Here is a 27,132-nt window from a genome sequence, read left to right as displayed (position 1 = left end):
TCCAGGAGAATTGATCTCTGTAGTCTGGAGATCTGTTGAAATTTCAGGCCTCATCTGGAAGTTGGTGAGCCTAGTCCCAATACTGCTTATGAGTCTCTATTCCTCCCCCCCACATGTACTCTTCCCTCTAAATTTCTTTCTGCCTCTTGAATCAGCTGGGGAGGGTGAGCAAGAGAGCTTTACATCCTTAAATACCATTTCTCCCATGACTCCTATGCTGCCAAGAGATTCAACACTTTTTCTTTTTAAAGTGGAAAGATTCAACACTTTCTGTTGAGCAACCAGCCCTTTCTGTTAGGTGAGGAAAAGGGCATGGAAGTTACTCCATTCAGCATCATTGTTCTTGTTTGGCCCATGGTCGAGGGGGGGGACCCACTAATGACTTCAGAAATCTCTCTTAGTGAGCAGATCTCAGAATATAAAGGCAAAGACCTGCAAAAATGATAACTGCTGGCCTCAGAAGATGGATCATGGCAGCCTAGGAAGACCTGTTACTTTCAAAAGTGCCCTTTATTAATGATGAGGTAAGTGGGGCCAGCCCCTAACCTAGGCCCCTTTCTTCAGTGATTGTGATTTCCTTCACTTGGGCATGCTTGGGAAATTCCTAGAGATCTGGGGGCAGAGCCTGAGGAGAGCAAACTGATTCTGTAACCTAGAGATTAGCTGCATTTCTGGGACAATTCCAGGACCCTCTGGAAGGGTGGTTGCACTAGGTTGCAACTGCAGGAGGTCTAAGAGAAGAAGGAGGTGGGAAGCAATCTCTTCAATCTCTTCAGTTTTCTCTTCCTCATTTTTCTCCTGTTTGAGCCGCAGGATGAGAAGGTGATGGAGATATAAGAGCTACCAAGGGGCTTGTCATAAAGATATAGTTCCTTCTGCAAGGCAGCTGGACTCTGAGGCATTTGAAGGGATCACTTTCTCTTTTTTACCCAGTTCACTCAACTGGCAAAGAGTGTTAGCCTGGGTGACTTCCACCCACAAGTTTAACAGTCTCTTCAAGTGTGACATAAACACAGAATAGGTCTCCTTGGGCTTCAAGATCACCTTTTGAAAGTGAAGCCTTGGTTCATCTTTGGACAAACCCAGACACTGTCTAACCAGCCTCTTGAACTGATAACAGTCCCAAAAGCCAGCTGGTAGTTCACGCATCAAATTACTCAACTCTCCACACACACAGGTAGCACCCCCAAGTATTCCTGCTGTGGCACCTCATAATCTTCATATGCAGATTCAAAGGACAAGAAGTACAGCCATAGAACAAGGCCCTCATGGAAAATGGGAACTTTGTATTCTCCCAACTTTGGTCCTGATTTATCAAATTGATCTACTGTGTTCATAAATCCATAAACGACTTGATCGGGTCTCATAGGTCTCCAGGCTGGACCTCTCTGGCGGCAACCCCATTTCCTTGGCTGGTTCGCTATACTGGGTTTTCGCCTCCCACAGACTTTGGCATCTGACCCCTCTTGGTCTCCTAGCCATCATCTCTCACCAGAGTTCCGGGCTGATGCATACATGCCTCAGGACTCTGCTCCCCATGGACTCCTTGCCAGCCTGTGGAATGCCTAGAAGCTGAAGAATTCCAGCTGGTCTTGGAGGTCTAAAAGTCTTCCTCATCCTCTGACCCACTGGAGGTGTCAACATGCTGTTCCATTGCTGCCCCTCCATGCTGCACCCCTGACTCTTGCTCCACAGTAACTTCCATTTCTGCAATAATGCTTAAGACATCCAGTAAATCTGTTGATGCCATATGGTCTACTGTAGCAGGGGAATAAGCGAGGCACACACATACTGATTGAAAAGGAGGTATTTTACTATTTGGCACCAATAGCAAGGTTAATTTGAGCATCAAGGCTCCCAAAAATAATGAACCCCGTACACTTCTCAAACCATCAGCTTTAAGCAAAAGCGAGCCTCCAGCCTGCCCCCTTACACGTTATCTGATTCACTCCCCCCCCCTTTCTCCCTGGTAGTATTCCAATGTCTGCTTATCTTTATTCAACAAGGAGTTTCCTGTTATCAATATGCATTTGTCTCACACCCATTTGGGCTGCCTGGCTTCTTATCACATTGCAACTTCTTCAATATTACATCAGACGTCCTTTTTGCTTTTTAAACACAAGAGTATATTTTCATTTATTATTTTATAGAGTTATTCATTAATTATTCAGAGGTCTCCCCTTCACTACCTCATCCAACTCTGATTCACAAAATAACAAACACCCTGCAGACCTAAGGAATGTGTTAGCTTCAAAAGGTACTTGTGCAAAGAGGCTCCAGATCCCCTAAGCTGTTACCATGTCAAGGATGTCAACAGACTGATCCTGTGAATTCCCAGGGCAAGGACACACAAGTAACCATGCTGCTGATATTATTTTTTATAAAGTTTATTCGGAAGAATAGACAAGTTAATATGAATATAGTCAATGGATTACCAAAAGTCACATAGGACACAAAACAATAAAGTTAGCTTTAACTACCTAACATTGTTAAAGAATCTTGTTAAAGTGGCATAAACCTTGAATTCAAGTGAAGGCCTCTAAGCAGCATAGTCTATGGTCCCAGTAAATTGCCAAGAATAGAGTCAGGCCTACAGTTCAGAAAATCTCATCTTGGTGGTTACGGCCCTAGAGGGACATAATAATAATAATACTTCTGACTCCTCCCTTCCTGGACCGCGACGACCTAGCAACAGTGATCCATGCTACGGTCACCTCGAGGTTGGATTACTGCAATGCCCTCTACATGGGGCTGCCCTTGTGCCGGACCCGGAAATTGCAGCTGGTGCAGAATGCCGCGGTCCGGTTGCTATTGGGCCTCCCAAGGTGGGGGCACATCCGGCCGGGTCTTCGGGCTCTTCACTGGCTCCCAATAACATACCGAGTCCGGTACAAGGTGCTGGTTATCACCTTTAAAGCCCTATATGGCCTGGGACCTGCCTACCTGAGGGACCGTCTCTCCCCACACGTTCCCCAGAGAGTACTGAGGTCTGGGACTCAAAATCTCCTCACCATCCCTGGGCCTAAGGAAGTCCGTCTCAAGGCGACTAGAGACAGGGCTTTCTCTACAATGGCTCCAACATGGTGGAACCAGCTACCGGAAGAGGTGAGGGCCCTGCGGGATCTTACTCAGTTCCGCAGGGCCTGTAAGACAACCCTCTTCCGGTTAGCCTACGCCTGACTGGTTAAATGTAGCCTGCTAAACTGCTGTGTTTTATACTGTGTAGTTTTAATGTTATAATGTTATAGTTTTTAGGTTTTTGAATGCTTAACTTTTAAATGTAATAACTTTGCTTCTGTTTTATTGTTTTGTCGTTTTGTCGTTGTTGTGAGCCGCCCTGAGCCATTCTGTGGGAAGGGCGGGATATAAATTACGGAATAAATAAATAAATAAATAATATCCAGGAGAATTTCCTCCAGAATATTACATCACCACCCCTGGTCTTCCCTCTCCCAACATGAAGAACACATTTTCATGAGAAGCCAGCACCTCTAGCCTTGGCACTGATAAGGTGCCAGGCAGGTTGAAGTGTTTAATTAGCAACATCCACAAGGAAGAACCAGGCCCATTATATACAGTAACTCTTGCGGCGAGGCGATAATAGTGCTTCACCTCAAATATGCCAGTGGAAAAATAATGGCATACCTATTAAACCAGGAGAGCCTAACATATTTTTTAAATTGCTAACTTCTGAGATAATGGACAAATTAGAAATGTCTTCAGGGATGATACTGTAGTCACTTTCACCTCCAGGTTGGCTGTACATAAAGAAAATAGCTACTTATGTGCTAGAGCAGTTCCTTCCAATTCTATTGTGATAAGAATATCCATTTTACAGTCTCTTGCTCTCCTTGCTGAAGTCCTTGCTGGTTCCAAGAGTCTGAAGGACAGATTGAACAAACTGGCTAATAGAACAGAGCTTCTGGCTGATTCTTCTACAGTCTGTCTCAAATTTTCTGCAAGAGATATGGCAACAGGAGTAGAGGTGCACAGAAATTTGTGGTTAAAGGACTGGGAACTCAACCAATAATCCAAGGCCAATTTGCCTTCTACTCATGGAACAAAGTTATTTGAAACTTTGCTTACTCCAGTTTTGGTTCCAATTTTTTTTAAAAAAGAGGAAAGTGCTACCTTTTCATTGTAAGGAAAATAGGAACAAGGCTGAAAAGTCTCCTTTTATTTCTGCCTTCAAACTTCAATGATTGCTATATATCCATGCAATGTTGGTTGGGATCACTTTATCCATTCAAGCCTTCGCTTCAAACATGCACGCACACATGCACACACACATCAGCTATGGAGGCAAGCAGCCAGGAAATGTGATCCCAATGCCTCCCTAGTAGGAGGCAGTGCTTTTTCTGAGCACAAACACACAGGAATACAGTTCTGGCTGGCTTGGTGTTAGGAGGTGTGGCCTAATATGCAAATAAGTTCTTGTTGTTTTTTTTTCTAAAGTCCTATTTGAAACAAGGCTGATGTCAGGGGGTATAGCTTAATATGCAAATAAGTTCCAGCTGGGCTTTTTCTAACAAAAAAACCCAACCCTGGTAGGAGGCTATATACTTCTTTTCTGTCATATCTGGGTCTAGGAACAAAATATGTTTGAAAAGTAGATACTTGAAATGGTGAAGTTTGGAATAATTTTTCAAGGGCAGATTAATTCAAGCCAAGCATCATAAAGTCTTGGGATTGATAAAGCATAAACATTGTTCTTTGTCAAACAACTTGTTCTGTCATCCTCAAGGTCTTCAGGTATGTTCTCAGTTTTCTTTCCCATGCCCAGGAGGAAAGACAGCTGAAAAGTAACTCTGGACTTATTGGTTTCAGAACCAGTTCAAGTAGAATAAAAGTTCAGAATGGAAACTATGACAATCATAGCAGATACATCTATATCTTTCCTGCTCATAAGTAATTGTTAAGGTTTTCTTACGGGGTGTATAAGTTTTAGATCATGGCTCTTCCTTTCAGGTTATCCTCCATTTCCAGCATCTTTACCAAGGTAACTGTTCACATTTACAGGATACACATCAATCATATCTGGACAACCTAGTTACTTGATCTTGATTGTTGTTCAAAAGGGAGAAGAATGTTAATGTTAGACTTTGTTTTATTTGGAGAAAAATAGGTTGCTTACCTGTAACTGATGATCTTCGAGTGGTCATCTGTGCAGTCACACACATGGGTCTTGCCTTTGGCAACAGATCCATACCTCGGAGACTCCAATAGCTCAATAGGAGCGACTTTCTTGGTGCGACTTCTATTTCACTTTGGGGAGCAGGCACTGACTGTGCATGCTTGGAGCGACCGGAAGACGCACCTCCCACTCAGTTTCTTCCAGCCGCTACTGGCAAAAGCAAAAATTATGTGACCAGGAGAGCCAGCAGGAGGGAAGGCTGTGTGTGTGTGTGTGACTGCACAGATGACCACTCGAAGATCATCAGTTACAGATAAGCAACCTGTTTATCTTCATTGTGGTCTCTGTGCAATCCCACACATGGGTGATTAGTAAGCTGAAAAGAAGAAAAAAAGGCGGTGGGTTTGCATACATTTGCATACTCAGTTTCAGAAGGCACTCACCTGAGGCTGTATCAGCAGAAGAAGAATTTGAGGACAGCCTTGCCAAAGGAGGCATCCCGCCTAGCACGAACGTCCAAAGCGTAGTGGGAGACAAACGTATATGGGGAGGACCAGGATGAAGTTGCACAGATGTCCTCCAGGGGGATGCCCTCAAGGAATGCTGACAAGATTGAGACGGCTCTGGTTGAGTGAGCTCTAAGACCTGCAAGTAAGAGTTGTTTGGCAGTCTCGTAACACAGGTGAATGGCATTGGCTACCCACTTGGACAGTCTCTCGGTAGATATTCTCGAGCCCTTTTGTGGGTTGCTGTAGGCCACAAAGAGGTTGGGGACCTTACGGAAGGGCTGTGTATGAGAGAGATAGAATGCTAGGGCACGCTCAACGTCCAGCATGTGTAGTGCCCATTGGCCCAAGTCCTGAGGGCAGGAAAAAATGTTGGTAGTGAGGTAGAGCCTGAAAGATGGAAGGTGGATAGCACCTTGGGTAGGAAAGCTGGATCTGCTCTGAGGACCGCCTTATTGTTGTGGAATACCGTGTAAGGCGGATCGGAATGGAAGACATTGAGATCGCTGGCTCGTTTGCCTGACGTGAGTGCAATGAGGAGAGCTGTCTTCCAGGAGATAAGGTGCAAGGCTGAAGACACCAAAGGCTCAAAAGGTGGCCTCATAAGTTGGGAGAGAACTCCATGCTGGTATGAGCGGTTTTACTGGGGGGGTGTAGATGAAACATCCCCTTAAGGAAGGATTTCGATAGATGATGTGAGAAAACAGTCTGCCCCTCGACTGGCACATGGAAGGCAGAGATAGTAGACATATGAACCTTTAGGGAAGAGTATCTGAGGCCCGAGACCTGTAAGGATAACATGTAGGACCATCGGCAGTGGTGCAGCCTTAGGGTCAAGGTGGAGGGACCTTGCATAAGTCCCATTTAAGAGAATAAGAATATCTAGTTGAGGGTTTCCTTGCATTTAAGATAACGTGTTCGACTTCAGGTAGCAGGTTTAAGGGTGAATCCTCCATGCTGTGAGTCGTAAGAGTTGAGGATTGTGGTGCCACATCTGAGCCTGATGTTGCGTTAGAAGATCGGCTGCTAGAGGTAAGCGTTGGTAAGTGTGATGTGATAGCTGAAGGAGGCTCGTGAACCATGGTTGACGGGGCCACCAGGGCATTATCAGGATATAATCCGTCCCATCCCAATCGAGCTTGAGAATGGTTCAAGATATCAGGGGGATTGGGGGGAAGATGTAGTGAAGGGGTCCCGCCCATGTGTGAAGGAACGCATCGTTGGTGCCTCTGAAGTAAAAGTGGTTGCACTTTGCACTGGTCTGGGAAGCAAAGATGTCTACTTGAGGCATCCCGAAGACATTGAAAATGCTCTGGAGGTAGAGTGGATTGAGGGACCATTCGTGGTCGTCCAAGTGCAATCTGCTGAGAGAGTTGCCAGAGTGTTCTCCACCCCTGGGAGGTGAATGGCCGTCAAGTGGATATTGTGCTTGATGCACTATTCCCAAAGGGTCATGGCCAGATGGCAGAATCTGAAAGATCTGGTCCCTCCCTGTTTGTTCATGTAGAAGACCGTGGCCATGTTGTCCGTGGTGATCTGTACATGCTTGCCAGTGAGCGCAGGGAGGAAGGACTGGAGAGATCTGTGCACAGCTATAAGTTCTAGGCAACTGATGTGGAAATGTCTCTCTGTCGGGGTCCACAGGTCCCTGACGGTTTTGTTTTCAAGATGGGCTCCCCAACCCCACATCGAGGCATCCGTGGTCACCATGGCTGAGGGAGACGGCAGTACGAAGGGTGTCCTCTGCAGCAGATTGGTCAGGTTTGTCCCACCACCAGAGGGACAGGAGAACTCCTTGGGGTGCAGTCAGCATGGTGGATTGTGGCTGTACATGAGGATGAAAAGCACGTATGAACCAGAGTTGAAGTGGTCACATTCGAAGCCTCACAAAGCGGAGCACAGAGGTGATTGTGGCCATGAGGCTGAGAAGGCGCTGAAATATGAATGCAGGTTGTGTTGGATTTTGTAAGAGTGAGATCGCTAGGGACTGAATTGTCAGACAGCGGTTCTGAGGGAGGTAGACCAAGTGGGGGCTCATGCACAGGTGAGCGCCTATAAATTTAATGTCCTGTGTAGGAGTAAGGTGGGACTTGGCGAGGTTCACACATAAACCTAGGGAGTCCAGCAAGGCATGAGTAGTGCGGACGTCTCTAGTTGGTTGGGGGATGCAACGATTATGAGCCAATCGTCTATGTACGGAAAAATGGCGATGTTGCGGAGACGAAGTGCTGCTTCCACCACTACCATGCATTTCAAGAATACTCATGGAGCTGTTGATAGGTCGAAAGGGAGGGCCAGATATTGGAAATGCAGGTGACCTATGGTGAAGCACAGGAAGCGCCAATGCTGAGGCCTTATGGCTAGGTGGAAGTAGGCATCCTGAAGGTCCAGGGATGCCATCCAAGTGCCCTTGGGGATTAGGGGGAAGATCGACTGAATGGAGATCATTCTGAATTTTTTGTAGGTTATCCATTTATTTAATCTTCTCAAATATAGAATAGGGCGCTTGCCTCCATCCCATTTCGGAACTAGGAAATACCGTGAGTAGAAACCTGTCCCCTGATGGTGAGATGGGACAGGCTCTATTGCACCTTTGAGAAGAAGATCTTGAATCTCCTGGTACAGCTGTGGGGATGGAGGGGTGGTGATGAAGTGGTGGCGGCGAGGGGGCAAAGTGAACTCTATGGCGTAGCTGATTCGAATTATGGTAAGCACTCAGGAATCCGTGGTGATGTTTTGCCATGTTCTTAGGAATGGGTGCAATCTTGTAGATTGGGATGCATGTTCTATGGGATTGGGGGGGGGAGTCAAAGAGATTGCTTGGAGGGAGGTGTCGGCTTTTTTGATGGTTGGGTCCGAGACTCTGGATGAAAGGGCTGCTTGAACTGGGGGGTCCTTCTCTTCCAGTATTCCTGTTGTTTTGGAGTACGTTGCAGTTTGGGTAGGAGGATCTCCAGGTTCTGGGTCGGCTAGTTTGGGTGAGTGGTTGAGTGACACCCAAGCGCTTAGCCCATTTTCTCCCATTGTCCACAGAAGTGAGCACCTCATCAGTGGATGCGTGGAACAGGCCCTGATCATCAAAGGGAAGGTCCTTGATTTTCTGCTTGATGTCAGGCTGCAAGTTCATTGACCAGAGCCAAGTGTGGAATCTGAGGGCGACAGAAGAGGTCATTACTCTGGAAGATACAGCATGCTGGATGAAGTTTATTTGCTGCTTGCTGACTCTTGAGAGCTTGGCCACAAGGTTTGAAGCCACTCGCTGGGAGGCATCAGGTAGGGCTTGGATCAGTGGTGTAAACTAATTGGCTAAGTTATATGCGTATGCGGAAAAGTAGGCAAGGTAGTTGTTTATCTTGGAGTTCATGGCAGCCAGGGAGTAGATCTTGAGAGCCACTGTGCCTAGTTTGCGGCCCTCGCAATCCAGTGGGGTAGGATGTTTGGAAGGTTTAGCCTTTGAAGCTGAGTGCACAATTATAGAACTTGGTGCTGGATGGGATGCTAGGAACTTTGACTCTGGAGCATGGACCCTGTATAGGGAGTCAAAGCGTTTTGAGGTCGGTGGCATGGAGACAGGCTTATCCCAAGCCTCTCGCAGACCTTCAAGGTGCACTGGCAGCATGGGGAGGAGTGACCCTGATGGGAAGTCTGACTGGACCAAGTCATGAACCACATCCGATATCTTCAGAGAGTCGGATGGGAGTGTGACATTAAGGTCCTCCGCCATGCTTATGACTAGGTTGAGGTAGGCGTTGAAACCATCTGAAGGAGACAAACGGCTTGGTTGGTTGTGTCTGAACCCGGTGAACTCAGTGACAGGGGCTGCTCTGAGTCTGAGCCTGAAGAGTGTGCCTCGTCAGAGATGAAATCATCTGGGTTCCAGGGGGGGGCATATGAGGATTGGAAGGGTCTGCCTCTGTCTCTGCTGTCGGACGAGTTGGAGCCAGTGGGACCTGAAAGGGTGATCTGGAAAGCAGCGGGGCTGTAGCAGTAGGAACTGTGGGCTGGCGCTGCTGGTAAAGATCCTGCTGATACTCTTGGATTCAAAGAGGTACGGTTTCAAAATCTTGGGTTCGGTGCAGCATGGGTTCAAAGTCTCAGGCTCGGTAGTACATCGAATCGAAGTCACGGATCTGATCATAGAGGGCACAATACCAAGGTCATCTGTATCCATCATCTGAGGGCGATCGAAAGTAATGTCTGAGAGTCCTATGGGATCGGGGCAATGGTGATCAGGATGCAGAGGAGTAATCGCCTCATCGCCCATGGTGATGGTACTCTCTGTGATCTCGATAGCACTCTCTCTCAAACGGTGAGTGGGAGCGGGACATGTCACGGTCGTGTCTGTAGTGCTGAGAAGGGACCTGTGTCAACAACTCCCTGTACAGGGGAGAAACCCCGATGTCCTTGAAAGCCTCAAGCCTCAAGGTCACAAGGTCGGGCCTGAAGTTCAGATTTGAGGATGTCCAGAGGGACAGTGAAGGTGATCTGGAAGGTATCGGGATGATATCCAGTGGAACGGTGGATGGGATCTGTGGCATGTCGGTGATGATGTCGGTCGGAGCTGAGAGCTCAGGTGGTAGGAAGAGCTGTGTTGATAGAGTCAAAATTGACATTTGGGGCGGGTTCGAGGACTGGGTCGAGGTCAGAGAAGATAGGGTGACGGTCGCCATTGGAGTCGACATCGAGACAGCAGTCATTGGAGTCGACCTGGTTGTGGAGGTTGTCGGAGCCGATTTGGGTGATAGAGTCGAGATGGTTGTTGAGGGTTTGGATGTCGAGGTGGACGATTCCTCCACTTTTTTGGGAGCCAGAGCCGAAGATTTAGAGTGGTGTTGAGATTTTTTAGAGGACTTGTGTCCGGTTTCAGAATGGCGGGAAGCTCCCTTGTCAGGCTTATGCTTTCTCAATGACTGAACAGTGACCGACACAGCCGAATCTCCCGCTCTTACTGGGGGAGGTGGCGGAGAAGTCAATGCAGGCATCGCCCAGAGGGATTTTTCAAGGAGAAAGCTCTTTAGTCTTGCTGCTCAATTTTTTTGCGCCTGTTTTCCAAAGTTGGCGCAACGAGGGCAGGATTCGATTCTATGGGCTTCTCCCAGGCAAAACAAGCAGTGAGAATGTCCGTTGGTTGTGGGGATTTTAGTCCCGCACCTCCGGCACTTTTTAAAAGTTGTTTTCCCTTCAATACGCTCCAGACAAGGGAGGGGAGGGGGGGAAAGAGGGGAAAGAAAGCGCAGTAGTAGGGTCCCTCTCTCTCTCTTTTTTTTAGGGACGAAGGAAGATTTTAAAGAAAGAAAGACACATGCACAGAAAAAACGACACACTATGATACCACACGAAAACAAAGGAGAAAAACAAGCCAAGGAGAGGAATGCAGCGAGGTAGGTGTGGTCTGGGCAGCGATTAGGAAGAAACTGAGTGGGAGATGTGTCTTCCGGTCACTCCAGGCATGTGCAGTCAATGCCTGCTCCCCAGAGCAAAATGGAAGTCGCACCAAGAAAGATGCTCCTAGCGAGCTATTGGAGTCTCCGAGGTGTGGATCCGTTGCCGAAGGCAAGACCCATGTGTGGGACTGCACAGAGACCACGATGAAGATCCAGATCGTCCTGAACCATCTAGAAACTGGCTTCCCTATACAGAGGCTAGAGATCCTGGGAGTCATTGAATGTGATCTGCCAGATGAACTTCCTTTCCAGTTAAAGAAAGGAGAAGACTATCTTATTATGATGAAATAATGCTACTCAGGACACATCAAGACCATAATCTATATGCTACATGCCTTCCAGAAGTGGTGAAGATTCAAGAGACTGTTTTCTGCTATGTCCATGATCTCTGACCCTGGCACTTCATTAAGCCAATGTAGACCAAAGGCTGTGTTCAGATATCCTCCAAAAGCAAACTGCTGCCATAAGAAAAGTCTTAGGGAAGAATGAAGGACATTCTGGCATATCTGCTCACATCAAAACAAAAGCCATATGCTGTCCAAATAAAACCCCATTTCCATGTCTGAAAAACTGTGAACCTTTATCCAAAGTTACTTCATTCAATCTATTACATTGCCCTGTAACATGCAATTGTTTTAGGGTCATTTTCATGTTTCTGATCCACATAACTGGTTGATGCTGGCAGGTGTGGAGAAATAAAATGGACAAGCCTGACAAATACTATGGAGACTGGAAAGGAAAACCCCACAACTTGACAGGGTTGTTAGGTACAGGGGGATGGGAGGTGCAAAGCTGGTGACATGGTGCTGGGCAGGGGAAGACATTTCTCAGCAGACGCACTCAGGTTTTAGACTTCACTGTCCCAAGGAGTCAGAATATCCTGCTTACTTATGGCCTTCCAGCACACTGTTAAAAGCTTTCTTTGTTATTCCAGAGGGCAAGATATTATTTATCTTTATCCAGAAGGAAGATATTACTCTTATTGCTCGAACACAGTCCCGTTCTGGTGTCATGGCTTGTTGCTGGTTTGGCTACCATTCTGTCCATTGTTATTATCCTATTTTATTTATTATATTTATTCCCCCTGGCATTGTCACTAGCTTTATGAAAAGGCAAACAGGAGTGCCTAGAGTGCATCTTTAGGAATGGGGAGAAGGACTCACCATAATCCTCCTTTCCTATGCTTATCAAACAAATTGGTCTGCATGCTAGGTTTTAAACAAAGAGATAATGCCTGTAGCACAGGAAAATAGCAACAACAAAAACAGAGTAACTATCCTGTGTTGATAGGATTGCTTTAGTTATTAACTATTAAAAACACAACTGATCTTATTTATTTATTTATTATTATTAAGACTTTCGCCACCATCTTTCTGCTTTTGTGCCCCCTTGAAATGTGTTCATTTCTAATGCTGCCAAATGTGGTGTGTGGGGTGGGGGAGGGGGGGAAGTGCAGCTGATTTTTTTTTCCAGTTAGCACTAAATTCATCCAAGAATTGAACTATGCTGAAATTTTGGGGTCTTTCTCTGCCCAATATCTAACATATGTTGGCTATTTTCCTATTGAAATCTGAAATGGTACCTTCCAGTTGTAGTGCAGCTTGTTGGTACACCAAAATGGCAGGCAGTGTATTCTGAATATTTAAAATGCAACATGTAAATGACTGAATATGGAAGTTGCTGATAAGTTGCTAAGACCTTGTAGCGCAGACTTCCTTGTGAGTGACCAGATACATAACATGGTGAGTGAGTGACCAGATAACATGGTGTCAGATATAAATGAGAATGGAAAATTGAATGAACTGAGCAGGCATGGTATACAGTACCAAGCAAGTATAGACTTTGATCATGGGAATGTTGATGAGAATTGAGCCCAGTAGAGGGAAGTCATGGACCTAATATTTTCAGGTTCAGAAGCGGACAGGTGGTCAGTTTCAAATCAGCATTGGGGAGAAAGGCAGATATATCGGCATGGCCTGGAATGTTAGTGACAAACTATCCAGAACGCAGAGAGATACCCAAAGTGCTGTTTGCAATGTTTGAGACATACTGCACTCCCAGAAAAAAAAAAGTTTTTTTCCATCATAAATTATTTTATGAAAGGCAGCAAGTGATGTCAAAACCAGTGGATGACTGGCTGACATAACTGTGCCTCATAGCTATAGACAGTGCTTTTCATGGTAGTGATGATATAAGTATCTTAATGAGATCCAATTCAAAAGATATTCAAGAGAACTTACTGCAGGAGGAAGACCACACACTAGAGAAAGCATGAAATGAGCATAAACATATCAAATGTCTCAAGAACAAATGAAAACAGTGCAGAATAAATCCCAAGAGGTACAAACAGGAAAACAAATCACCAGCCTTCCCCCCAGAAGGTGTAGAAAGAGGCATCTTGAAGGGGAGCATACCCAATATGGAGAAAAGTTTGTTGTATCTGGAGGCGGAGGCATAATTTAGTCCAGCTATCACCACAGAGTAAGAAACTTTGAGGAAAGTAGACAGGATACAAGGATATGTTTATATTTTACGAGGGGCTTTACATTCTAGAGTATAACTTCACAAATCTCAAAGCCGTGGCAAACACTGGGTGTCAAGTGGGTTGCCACAATACTAAATGCAATTTGTGCCACTGCGGTTACAGACTTGTAGGATTAGCTTCCCTCTAAATCAGGGGTGGCCAATGGTAGCTCTCCAGATGTTTTTTGCCTACAACTCCCATCAGCCCCTGCCATTGGCCATGCTGGCTAGGGCTGATGGGAGTTGTAGGCAAAAAACATCTGGAGAGCTACCACTGGCCAGCCCTGCTCTAAATTACAGGGTTTGGATGGGGAGGGAAGGCTAGACTTCTTTTACCTAATTTGGCCACTAGGTATTAGTATCAGGAAGGCAGGGATCAAAGCTATGGGGAAAGGCAGCTGCCTCTAAAGCCATTTCATCTGGCAGCAAACTAATGAGCTGCCATGGATATCCATGACTACAGCTGGGAAGATGAATAGGAAGAAAGTGTGATGATTCATACTACAAGGAAACCAAGTTAGCAGAAGCATTTGTACAGTATGCAAGTCAAATGGCTCAAAAGACAAGAGGGAACAGCTGGAACAACTGCTTCACAGGCAGCAGACTGATGTTTCCACTGTTCTCTTTTGTTTCTTTGTATGTTACTACATTAGTCTGCAAGCAAGGCAGGGAATACTGTGCTTGCACAGCTAGCACATCCAGTTCACTAAGTTAATATGGATAAGAGCTGGAATCTGCTTGGCAACAAGGCCAATCTGCCTGATGCCCTTCTTAACTTTAGTATGTGTGTATGTATTTAAAATGTCTACCAGTTAGAGGAAGAAAGATTTATGCTTTGCAGCCCAGCTTCTTAGCTGGGTTTCCCATGTTATTATTTAATTGGTTGTGAAAATATCCTAGATCTTGTACCAAATTCTTAGGTTTTGAAAGTTCAGAATAACATGACATTTAACAGCGAACAGAAAAATATTTTAATAAAAGCAGTTCAATGAGTTTGCAATGTTCTGGAAGATGTTACCAAAGTCTAAGTTATAATTCCAAAGATGAAGGGTTTTCTTTTTTAAAAAAATAACATTTAGTCTTTTAAAACAAGCCAATGACAGTCACTTATACACCATCAAAACAACTAAGGGAATAGTGGAAAAAAAGGATGACCTATTAGTTGCCTATTACATGAGACATATCAGTGGTTGCTAGTCTATGCTCTGATTGGTCTCAGGTAGCTTGCTCTTTCCCAGACCTGCAACCTCATATCCTTTAATCATAGAATCATAGAGTTGAAAGGGACCTCCAGGGTCATCTAGTCCAACCCTCTGCACAATGCAGGAAACTCACAAATACCTCCCCCTAAATTCATTGCTGTCAGATGGCCATCTAGCCTCTGTTTAAAAACCTCCAAGGAAGGAGAGCCCATCACCTCCTGAGGAAGCCTATTCCACTGAGGAACTGCTCTAATGGTCAGGAAGTTCTTCCTAATGTTGAGCCGGAAACTCTTTTGATTTAATTTCAACCCATTGTTTCTGGTCCTACCTTCTGGGGCCATAGAAAAGAATTCCATACCATCCTCTATATGACGGCCCTTCAAGTACTTGAAGATGGCAGTCATATCACCTCTCAGCCGCCTCCTCTCCAGGCCAAACATTGAACCTGGGATCTTCAGCATACAAAACACAAGCTGTGCATGGAACCGGGTCACATCTCATCTCATTAAGATGGTTTACAACATGAAAGCTGAATACTGAGATACAGACCGATAAGTATATGTGTTTGAGAATGAATGTGACTCAGAATTCAGAGCAATGTGACTCAGAGAATTGCCTTTCTAATAAAAGCATATCAAATCTCATTGTCCTTAAGGAAGATTTCCAACTATAATGCTGAACAAGTGATCACCAACATGGTGCCCACTGATGTGTTTCCTCTCACCTACTTGCTTCTTCCCTAAAGCAAAGAGCCAATTCCATCTTTCCTTCAACACACTGGAACAGAGGATAGTTAAAAAAAATCCAGGAGGTAGCACATTTGGGTCGGTATGCCGAGCTGCTTGGAGAATAGCGGCTCCCATCATACGAAAACACTTGGCTTAAATTTTCCCAACATTTTAAACTGCCTCCATGGCAGCTCTTTGTAGCTGCTCTTGTACTTCCTGACATACATTTTGTGATGGTCAGAACGACAGAAACGACAGAAATGCCCAAGGCTCAACAAGAGTGAGCACTTCTGCACTAGATATTTCTAGCCTTCCAGAATAAAACGTTCTTTTTTAAAAATCAAGCCCCAATTTATCTCCCTTATTTTGGATTCTGTTCCTGGTTTTTGATTTTTGGCTGGTGTTTCTCTGTGATTCTCAAGCCTATGCAGGTACAGTCAAAACAGCAGAACCACCTCTACTCAGAAAGGCACTGAGCATGACTAAAACTTCAGAAGAAAAGAGGATTGGACTCAGAAGTGCAAAACAGAGCATGAGCTAAATGCAGTGAGGCAGTTATAACACAGTAGCTGATAGGGTTGCCAGGTCTGACTCAGGAAATATCTGGGGACTTTGGGGGTGGAACCAGGAGCAAGGTTGTGACAAGCATGACTGAACTCTGAAGCAAATTCTGACCATCACATTTAAAGGGACTGCACTCCTTTTAAATGCCTTCCTTCCATTGGAAATGGAGGATGGGACCCCCTGGTCCAATCTTTTTGAAACTTGGTGGGGGGGGGGGAGTCAGGAGAGGCACCAGAAGCTATGCTGAAAATTTGGTGTTTCTACCTCAAAAACAGCCCCTCCAGAGCCCCAGATACCCATGGATCGATTCACCATTATACCCTATGGAGACTAGAGAATAATAGTGTGCCCAGCAGACATTCCCCTCCCCCCATTTTCTGATAACCTCAAAGTGGGGGGAGGGCCTCCAAACTGGGGATCCCCTGCCCCCAACAGGGGATTGGCAACCCTAGTAGCTGATTAGGGTAGAAGTAGCATCAATAGAATCTTCAATATTTCAGAAGATTTTTGAGCATAACACAGCAGTAGGTTTGTCAACTCTGGCCTGAGAAATTCCTGGAAATATGGTGAAGTGGAAATATGGTGAGGAGGGATGTCACTGAGAATCTATGGAAATGCCACAGTATGCCATATACATACACTCTGAATCTGCCATTTTCTCCAGAGGAACTATCTCTAGAGATGTGATTCTGAGAGAATTCCAGGCTCTTCCTGGAAGCTGGCAATCCTACACAGTAATGGTTTCTCATTTCTCATTTTTCCCAAGTTGTTTTTTACGCAGTGGCTCAGTGCCAAACAGATAAGGTATAGGTAGCTTGGATATGTGCTACCTTCAGGCCAAACATTTGGGGTTACTTACAGTGCAATCCTCGGCAGAGTTATACCCTTCCAACAGTGTAATAATAAACAGATCTTCATCATGGCAACAGTCAATATGCGTAGAAGGGTGTAACTCTACTTAAGAGTGAACAATCAGTCTCCTTTGACTTTCTGATATGAACTACCATACCTTTACTGAATAATAAGTTCAAGCACAGAGATCTTACAAGAAAGATCAGGAGCAGAAAGAACACAACCAAGCATCACAAATAACAGAATTTGGTGTGAAGGCAACTCATAGTAAATACTTCGAGAAATGTCCCAAAATTTACAAAAACAAACCATTACTCACCATTCTACAAAGAGACTATTCTATAAAGAGACTATCTTCCAACAAAGACCTTCTACCTAGGGAATATTGCAAACTGTGCAAGACCTGCTGAAGCTGCATTATGACTCTGCATGGATTTCTTAATGCACAGCCATCAAAGAATGGCCCAGGATATGGCACTGGATTTTTCTGATTATAATTACCCGATGCAGGGGCTCTTCTGTGAAAACCTGTAGAAAGCCACAGTTTTCTGGAGCTCGCATTGAACAAATAAGCACTTCTAATGAGAAACTAGTGTCTTATTGGAGAAAGAGACTGTCTGGCATAAATCATGAAACAACAAAAGCAAAATGTCAGTCACTTTTAAAAGACATAAGGATAACCCAGATGTGCATGATTTACAGACAATGGATCAAGCTCTCAGCCAGCCGTGTGTGGAAAATATGAGGCTATAGAATGAAGTCTAAATGTAAGCATGGAGTAGGAGGAACCTGTAGAACTGCCCTGCCCTCACTATTATGCATCTGTTTAATGGCACAATACTGCACATTTTATTTAGATTTATAAATCCTAGGCATCCTTTCCAGCATACTGGGAGCTTTCACAGTAATTTAAAATGCACGGTATCAGAATACAAATTCCATAACATAATCAAATAGAGTAGAATACTTCATCATAAATTACAGCTGAGGGGAAAATATAGTAATGAATCATAAAACGCCTGCACTTAACATGATGCCTCTACCTCCATTTCCCCCGTCAAGTAGTTTAGAGAAACTGCTGTGGCAAAATACAAGAGAAAAGAGAATCCTTTCCTGACCTCTTGTGGGTGATCAGCTTAAGCTTTGAGGCAGGAGGGAGAAAAAGTCTTAGTTCCATAAAATGCATAAGCAGCATGCAGTGACAACAACCACGTGATAAATTATGGAAGCATAACAAATGGTACTTAGGATCAATCTTTTATGGTCCCACCTACTCTCTGCTGACTAATACATCTCCTGCTGTATTGTTTCTATTATTGAAAATCTTTAAGCAGCGTCAAGTAACAGCCATTTTGAAATCAGCAGTGAATGATTTCTTTGCTTAAAATTTGGAACACTTTCCTACCATAAGTTAAATAATTTCTCGAGGTTCCAAAAGTATATTACTGAAAGACAGCAACACTTTTTATAGATTGAGGAGGAAGGAGGAGAGAAATCACAACAAATCCAGTGGCTTTTGCGATGTTGGGTTCCTGCAATGCACAGCTGCTCTGTGAAAGCTGTACAATCACTCTCTCTGTTTCAGTTTTAATTGGAAATTTGTATAATATTTTATTTCAGCTTCAGTGTAGCAGAATTTGGAGCAATTAAAGACCAGGATTTACTTAAGTAGGGCTGTGAGCTCTGAGTTGGTAAATTTCTGGAGATTTTTGCAGTGGAGCCAGTGGAGAGCGGGGTTTGGGGAGTAAGGACCACCTTCTAAAGTACCCATTTTCTCCAGAGAAACTGATCTCTGTAGCCTGGAGATTAGTTCTAATTCCAGAGGTCATCACCTGGAATTTGGCAACCCTAGGTCTCTGGATAGACCGGCTAGGCAGCCTGCTATACAATACTCTGGTAGGCCTGCAGGTGGGTAGCCATGTTGATCTGAGGCAGCAAAACAAAGCTTGAGTCCAATGGCATCTTTGAATCCAACAAAGTTTTATTCAAGGTTGGAGTTTTTGTGTACATGCACACTTCTTCAGATACATTGAAATGGAAGTTACCAGTCCATGCATATAGGCAGAGGGTGAGCAACATATCAGCATACAGCATAATGAAGATGTTTAACAGATTCAAGGACCAAACAGGAACAACAAGCTTAGTTTATATGGTTACCATTTGTTTGGGTTTAATTCCAGGTGAAAATAGTGAAGGAAATAAAGATATCAAAGTTCCATTTCAATATATCTGAAGAAGTGTACACAGGGCTTTTTTTTCCCCTGGAAAAAGGCATGCCAGAACTCTCAAGAGGGAAAGGTAAGAGAAACAGATAGATTTCATGAACTTTTAAACATTTTTTGAGAATTTTGTTTCTACAAAGAGGTTCCAGAATTCCATTCCACCATGTTCCCCCAGGAAAAAAGTCCTGAGTGTACATGCACACAAAAGCTTGTATCTTGAATAAAACTTTGTTGGTCTTAAAGATGACACTGGATTCAAACTTTGTTCTGGTTCTTTGTTTATTCTGAATAAAGGTATACTTTATTTAAGAAGATCTTCAGTGTAGGTGGCCAGACCGTCCCGGTCTCCAGGGAAAGTCCCGGTTCTGGCCCCCAATTCCTGGCTCCCGGGCTGGCTATACCGGGACCATTAGAGGTCCCGGTTTAGCCAGCCAGAGAGGTGGGGGCCGTGCGCGCGGGCGGGGAAGGTGGCGAGTGAGGGAGGGAGCATCCCTGTGCGTGCGCGGGGACGCTCCCTCCCTCACTTGCCACCTTCCCCGCCCGCGCTCAGGGCCCGGCGGCGGTGGCGGAGGCCGGGGAAGCGGCGGAGAGGCGGGCGCTGGTCGCTGGAGGCCCTCCAGCGACCAGCGCCGGCCTCTCCGCCGCTTCCCCGGCCTCCGCCACTGCCGCCGGGCCCCGCGCGCGGGCCTCCAGTGCAGGCGGAGGCCGGGGAGGGCGTCGGAGAGGCCGGCGCTGGTCGCTGGAGGCCCTCCAGCGACCAGCGCTGGCCTCTCCGACGCTTCCCCGGCCTCCGCAACCACCGCAGGGCCCCGCGCGCGGGCCTCCAGTGCAGGCAGAGGCCGGGAAGGGCGTCGGAGAGGCCTGTGCTGGTCGCTGGAGGCCCTCCAGCGACCAGCGCCGGCCTCTCCGACGCTTCCCCGGCCTCGGCAACCGCCGCAGGGCCCCGCACGCGGGCCTCCAGTGCAGGCGGAGGCCGGGGAGGGTGTCAGAGAGGCCGGCGCTGGTCGCTGGAGGCCCTCCAGCAACCAGCGCCGGCCTCCCCAGCCTCTCTGATGCCTCCCCGGCCTCTCCGACGCCTCCCCGGCCTCTCCGACGCCTCCCCGGCCTCTCCGCCGCCGGACTCTCCGTCGCCGCCGCCGGATTCTCTGCCGCCCTGGAAGCAGGTAAAGCAGGCAGGGAGGGAGGGGGCCAAAAGCGGGGGGGGGGGCGGCTGGCGGGAGGGGGCGGCCTTCCTTCCTTCCTTCTTTCCCTCCCTCCTTCCTTCCTTTCTTCCTTCCCTCCCTCCCTCCTTCCTTTCTTCCTTCCCTCCTTCCCTCCCTCCTTCCTCCCTCCCTCCTTCCTTCCTTTCTTCCTTCCCTCCCTTCCTTCCTTCCCTCCTTCCCTCCCTCCCTCCTCCCTTTCTTCCCTCCCTCCCTCCTTCCTCCCTCCCTCCCTCCTTCCTCCCTCCCTCTGGCCACCCCTGGAGTAGACAATACTGACTTTGGTGGACCCAAGCACTGATTCAGTGTAAGGGAGCTTTGTGTTTGTGACTGGACTAGACAATACTGACTTTCGTGGACCCAAGCACTGATTCAGTGTAAGGGAGCTTTGTGTTTGTGACTGGACTAGACAATACTGACTTTCGTGGACCCAAGCACTGATTCAGTGTAAGGGAGCTTTGTGTTTGTGACTGGACTAGACAATACTGACTTTCGTGGACCCAAGCACTGATTCAGTGTAAGGGAGCTTTGTGTTTGTGTCTTCTGGTGCAATTTTGTTCTCAGATCCTGTATTTACTTCATCAGTATATGGGATAAGGCACTTTCTCAACTGTGCTGCATAATGCAGCCTATTTATTTTGTTCTGTTTGCTCTGTTGGCTCTATCTGCACCACCTTCATCACTTTTGGGGTGTGGATCCCCCAGTGGGGTGGTCTCCCGACTCCCTCCGCCAGCTGTTTCTGATAGCCCTGCGCCCCCTCTTTCATTTGATATGTGTCCCGTGCGGGTGCCACCCTCCCGCCAGGAGATGCCGCAAAATGAGCCCCCTTGAGGCTTATGGCGGCAGGGCTCGGGGGAAGCGAGCTAGACTGCTGTTCTTTTGAGGGGTTATAGAGTGTTTCGAGCCCGTCCCTGTGGCATCGGTCCCATCGTTGTGGGGCCCAGGGGGCCGGCGCAGCGGCACGCTGAAGCAGCCTGTCGGTCACTTCCGGGTTCCTGTCCTGCATCTCGACCTGTGTTATTAGTGACAGGCTGCTTCGGCGTGCCGCTGCGCCGGCCCCCTGGGTCCCACAACGATGGGACCGATGCCACAGGGACGGGCTCGAAACACTCTATAACCCCTCAAAAGAACAGCAGTCTAGCTCGCTTCCCCCGAGCCCTGCCGCCATAAGCCTCAAGGGGGCTCATTTTGCGGCATCTCCCGGCGGGAGGGTGGCACCCGCACGGGACACATATCAAATGAAAGAGGGGGCGCAGGGCTATCAGAAACAGCCGGCGGAGGGAGTCGGGAGACCACCCCACTGGGGGATCCACACCCCGAAAGTGATGAAGGTGGCGCAGATAGAGCCAACAGAGCAAACAGGACAAAATAAATAGGCTGCATTATGCAGCACAGTCTCACTGGAATCTCACTGGAATCTGACTGGCTTCTCAGCGTGGAACCCGTTCTCTCTAGTCTTCTCACTTTGAAAAAAGTAAAAAAAGAGTTTTATTTAACTTTATTTCCCCCTTTCCCTCTCTATAAATAATCTTGGTGTTTCCGGCGGTGATATTTGGGGGATTTTTGGGGACGTCACAGGAAGTGCTGTGAAGTCACTTCCTGTTTCCGGAAGTGGCATTTGGGGGAAATGATGTCATTTGGGGGAAATGATGTCACAGGAAGTGATGTCACTTCCTGCTTCCGGCAGGTGGCGCGGGGGAAATGATGTCACAGAAAGTGATGTCACTTCCTGTTTCCGGCAGGTGGCGCGGGGAAATGATGTTGCAGGAAGTGATGTCACTTCCTGTTTCCGGCGGTGGCATGACATCACCGGAAGTGACATCACCGGAAGTGACATCACCGGAAGTGACGTCACTTCCTGTTTCTGGCGCGCGCGCACACCCCTACCTTCCCCCCCAAAAAAGGTGTCCCTGGCTGGCCTTCAGACATTATGGCCACCCTACTTCTGAGTGATTGCAGCATCTTACATACAACACCATTGTTGGGCGCACGAGTAAACTGTAATGCAGTTCTTTTCTGCTTCTGAATTTCTCATGTTTGAAACCTAGATAGATTGAGCAGATAGTTGTACCATATAGTGTTAAAATGAAATTCATGCTTTAGGTAGAACTCAAAATAATGTAGTGTCATTTTTTGGAAGAACAAAACTTCAGCACATTCTTGAGGGTAACTATTAAGTCCGTTGTAGCACAAACAACAACTCCAAATCAGTTATTAAGGTGTCACAGGACATTTTATGTTCGGAATTTTTTTTTTACTCATAATTGTCCAAGAAAATTACTATATTGTATAAGAAACAGTCTGTGCCTGGCAACTAGTGGGACCTTGGGGGGGGATGCAGTGATACATATACCATGAAATCATTTCTAGGAAAACCTGTAAGTGACTTTGTCACTCTAGAAATTGCCAGAAAATCTTTGATGAAACCACAGAATTTCCAGCAATTCCTAGAGCTGTGGGGCATCACTTCTGAGTTTTCCCCAAGTCACATAATGGTGAATGCAAAGTGACAACCCCCATGAGCTGAGTTCTTGACCTCCCCTCTGTAGTACAACTTCCCCTGTGCATTAGATGCCATTATATCATGGGTATTTCCCACTCCCTGTTCTTTATCATTGGCAGCCACTAGTAGGAAAAACATAATGTTAAGAAATATGTCAGACTACATATATGTCAGAAATATAAGTCAGAGGCAGAGCAGGAACGCTTGGTGTGGCTTACCAGTTTCACTGGCAGCCCTGTGTTTCTTATGAGATGCAATTCTGGCCCATAGAAATATTGGGAATATGTTTCTTTTTTCATGATTTGCATGGGGAAAAGAATAGGTTTGTTCATCATTTGTATAGGGGGAAGGAAAGGAAGGGGTGTTTACATCAGCATCAAACTAACTCCTTGATATTGTTTCCAACCTTACCTTTAAAATGAGAACACAGTCAAAGGGCATGCGTGCTTTTAATCAACTGACTGTTATAAATCTATTTTCAACTGAGCAACTTTCAAGATTTAGTTGTTGTTTACCACCAAGAACTATTTCTGAAATGGGTTATAGTGGACTGACACCATTAATTAATCTCTTGCAGGTACTCACACTGTTAAAACATCAAGCACCATTTCAGTTATAAAAGGACTTTGAAGGGGTAAGAAAGCAAAGCAAAAAAACATTCATCCATAACAAACAAGTTAGTTCTCTAACAGTGCCCTCCTAAGCAGAGTTATGCTCTTTTAAGCCCACTGACTTCAATGGACTTTGAAGGGTGTAACTCTGTGTAGGACTGCACTGAATTTCATTTATAGAAAGGCCTACAAAAAAAGTAAATACATTGTACAATTTCCTCATACATAACACAACTAATTAAATCAGAGTCTCCAATGTTAAATATCTTATTTGTTAAAACATATCCATGGATTTTAATGAGAGGGAAAACCCTGAACAACTCTTATCTATAATAATTATGCCAACTGGCTATCACTAAATTAAAGATACTCACATGGAAATACATATGAGAACACTCTATGACATTTGTGATATGGATTTCTTTGCACTTTTATTACAGTAACACATATAACTTTGTCTCTAAAAGTAAATATTAGCAAGTTGTTTCTCTTATGAATCAGAGAGTGATTGCTAATAAATATATTTCAGGATTTAATTTTTTTGAAACCAATAACTAAATTCCATCATATGAATTACAGTAAGCATTTTTATTAATTAAAAGGTTAACTTAGCAATATGTTTCCTAGGAAAGTGCTCATTAATAACAGTAGCAGAGCTAGATTCAAGTCCAGAGCTTTGACTCTGGAAAGCTTATGACCCTAAAAATCTTGTAGGTCTCTAAGGCATTATTGGAGTTGAATCTAGCTCTCCTACTGCAGACCAACATGGCTATCCTTTAAAATAACAGTAGAGACAGACGTTTAATTCATGAGCACTCATTTTAAAATCACATGCATATATATGCACTCAAGTCCTTGACTACATGGGCATAATTTTCTAATGATCAATGGAGTTACAAATAGTAGGTATGACAGACTTCTGATACTTCAGTATTATATCAAAAGCAAACGTGTTTTGAAATTGGAAATGCAGTGAATCAGCACTATTGTGTCTTAATTCAAGCATAGTACATTTCCAACAACTCACAGATATGCTATATATATATATATATATATAGTGTCAACTCAAAACATTTTTATGTGATTTGGAATTTTAAATTCCAAGTAATAGGGGTTAAGCATCTTTTACTTACATTTTTGATTCATCCCATAGTGCACAATAGGGATTTAATGTACCCTGGAAATAAACAAACAGAATATATTGTTTACTGGCAGACCTAGCAAATTATAAATGAATACTCAGAAAACTTCTTTGGACAAAACTTCTCTCACTTCTGAATGGAACAGTTCACAAAAATAATGTTCCTAGAGTTCATGCTCAAGAAACAACCAATAGATCCACCCCCCCCCCCCACACACACACAAATGACACAGTAGAAAGGACAGGAGAAGGGTAAAGCAATTATACCGGCTTGATTCTGCTGTCATGCAAAATTCTGGTTTTATGCCATGTGAGAGACACTCAGATTCATTCTCTTCCTGTCCCCCCCAACACCCTAGTTGCCTCTATCCTTTCCTTATTTGTAGCAAACCATAGCTTCCTGTCAACATCCAAATGAGGCAAACCATACCTTGCCTGCAAACTCAAGGAAGGACTGTGTGATGGGTTAATTTATAAGTTAAAAGCTTAGAAGTGCTGTGTAAACAGATAAAGGACTGTGAAGGGTTAATTTTTCATAGCACCAGAGAGCCTTGAATGATAGGCTATTCCAAAAGAACTTATTGGTTAGCATCAGCAGAGCAGAGAAAGACTTCTGAACTGGATCCTGAGGAGAACTGAGTTGGATTTCAGCCCTAGCTGAGAAGAGTACTGACAGTTTCAGAATTCAGCCCTGACTGAGAGCAGTTTATCACAGACAGGACAACTGAAAAATTGGCAAGGAAGAGTGGGTAGTTAGATGGAGATTCCCATTCATGACAAAGAAAAGGGGATAGTTCTTCTAGTGAGAGGAGAATTTCCCCACCAAGTCAAACAGGGAGTTTGTGCTGAAGAGTGAAGAGATCCCTGGTCTGCTGTGATTAGAAACTGCCTTTAGAGACCTTAAAACTCAACTAGAAACTCAAGATGAGTACTGGTGTTTCAAGAGAAGGGGTCTGGGGACTGGAAAGAGTGTACCAGCCTACTGAAAACCAAAAGAGTCCGAGAATACTCAAAGAAAGTGTAGTGAAGTGTTTGGGAAAACATTGGGAAAAAAAACCTCTCAACATAAATATTTTTTTTGTGTAAAAAAAAAAACACCCTCTCAACATAAATTTTGAAGTCACTGTGAAAAACTTAAGCAACTCTCTTTAGCCTGAAACATAAGAACTAAAGTCTGTGAATGTACTGGTTCTACCACAGAAATGTCAACCTCTGATTTTACCTGACCTTCCCCCTGTACATTAAATATTTTGTTATTTTTGAATTTCAAAATGCCTCAAGTGCCATGTAGATTGTTTAAGTTAAAGTGGACTCCTGATCCTTCCCTCAGGTTCCTGGGCTGAGCCAACAGCTAAACTATCATACTGTGGCAAAGTGGAACAGCCAGAGTTCTTCAGCAAAGAAGAAAATGTGTTACAGGGTGCCTCAGGCAGTAAAAGGAAAGAAAAACAAGGAAAATCTTGCCTCTGAGGAATGTGGATGGGGCTGTCATACAGTGGGTGCTATCACACTGGGAAATTGATGCGATAGTATCTTGAGGCGAAAAAAACGATTCAGTCAGGTCTGTTTTAGAGGGATCAGACAGCCACCGTTGAAGTGGCAGGATCCCAGCAGCCATCCGTGGTTGCACATTCAGACTGCTAGTGCAGCTCAACCATGGATCCCCTGGGAAAGGGTTGTTTTTTTTTTAAAAAAAAATCCCCCTGTGTGCGTGCTGAAGCAGAGAAGTGCACAAGCGCACCTCGGAGAGGGGTTGGGGGGGAACCCGGACCGTGCTGGAAATGGCTGGCACAATCACACAGGTCTTCCACTTATGAGTCACACTGGAGCATTCAGACAGCAGCTGATTATGCAACCTACATGTGATTCAGGGGGATACTACTGGGAAAATCCAGGTAGCTTTTTAATGCGGATAGGAGGTGTCTGGAGATGGGTGAGAATGGGTAGCTGTGCTTATGTGATCATGCACTTCTAATCCGAATGGGAGGCAGGGCTATGTCGGGCCATATCTCTTGTGTGAAAGCACCCAGTGTCTTATAGCAGAGTCATTTTTCATATTTCATATTTTTTTATGTATGTTGTGTACTAGTTTATAATTTGCCAAGAATAAAATCATCTGGTTCATTCACTCCAAAGTGAAGTGACCTGGACTAATTGCTGTCATTGGAGGGGGGGAGGAAACAGAAGAAAACTCTTTGGGAAGAGGTATATTTTAACAGCTCTATGCAACATTCTATTCTGGGCCACAGCCCAGGTCAGCCTGACCCAGACTGGAGAGATTGCCCATGAAAGCATTACTTGAGGTCCTGCCACTTTTTAAATTGACTGAACAGTTTCTCCTCTTGTGCCTGAATCAGAAAATATAGTTTTCATAAATTAATGAAGATATTATCTAACTTGCCCTATGAAGTAGTATTCTAGTAAGAGACTGAGCTTATATTTTCAGTACAATGGTCAATACCGAACATTGGTAAACTATGCACAGAAAGAAGTTTCTGTGTA

The 27,132-nt window shown here is 45.2% G+C and overlaps 1 protein-coding gene across 4 annotated transcripts in view; it reads right to left on the bottom strand.

Annotated features, from left to right (window-relative positions):
* Nucleotides 1-27,132, bottom strand: part of ADGRB3 (adhesion G protein-coupled receptor B3) — a 730,220-nt gene that overhangs the window by 270,212 nt on the left and 432,876 nt on the right. For all 4 annotated transcript variants that reach the window (XM_060235460.1, XM_060235469.1, XM_060235479.1 and 1 more), the window contains one exon: nucleotides 24,623-24,666. In XM_060235460.1, coding sequence (XP_060091443.1) covers nucleotides 24,623-24,666 — 44 coding nt within the window. The remainder of the gene's footprint in view (nucleotides 1-24,622; nucleotides 24,667-27,132) is intronic.

Source organism: Heteronotia binoei, chromosome 1 (genome assembly GCF_032191835.1).
Source record: "Heteronotia binoei isolate CCM8104 ecotype False Entrance Well chromosome 1, APGP_CSIRO_Hbin_v1, whole genome shotgun sequence".
In the NCBI taxonomy this organism is placed as follows: domain Eukaryota; kingdom Metazoa; phylum Chordata; class Lepidosauria; order Squamata; family Gekkonidae; genus Heteronotia; species Heteronotia binoei.
The sequence above is the reverse complement of the archived record's forward strand: the minus strand, read 5'-3'. Positions and strand labels throughout refer to the sequence as shown.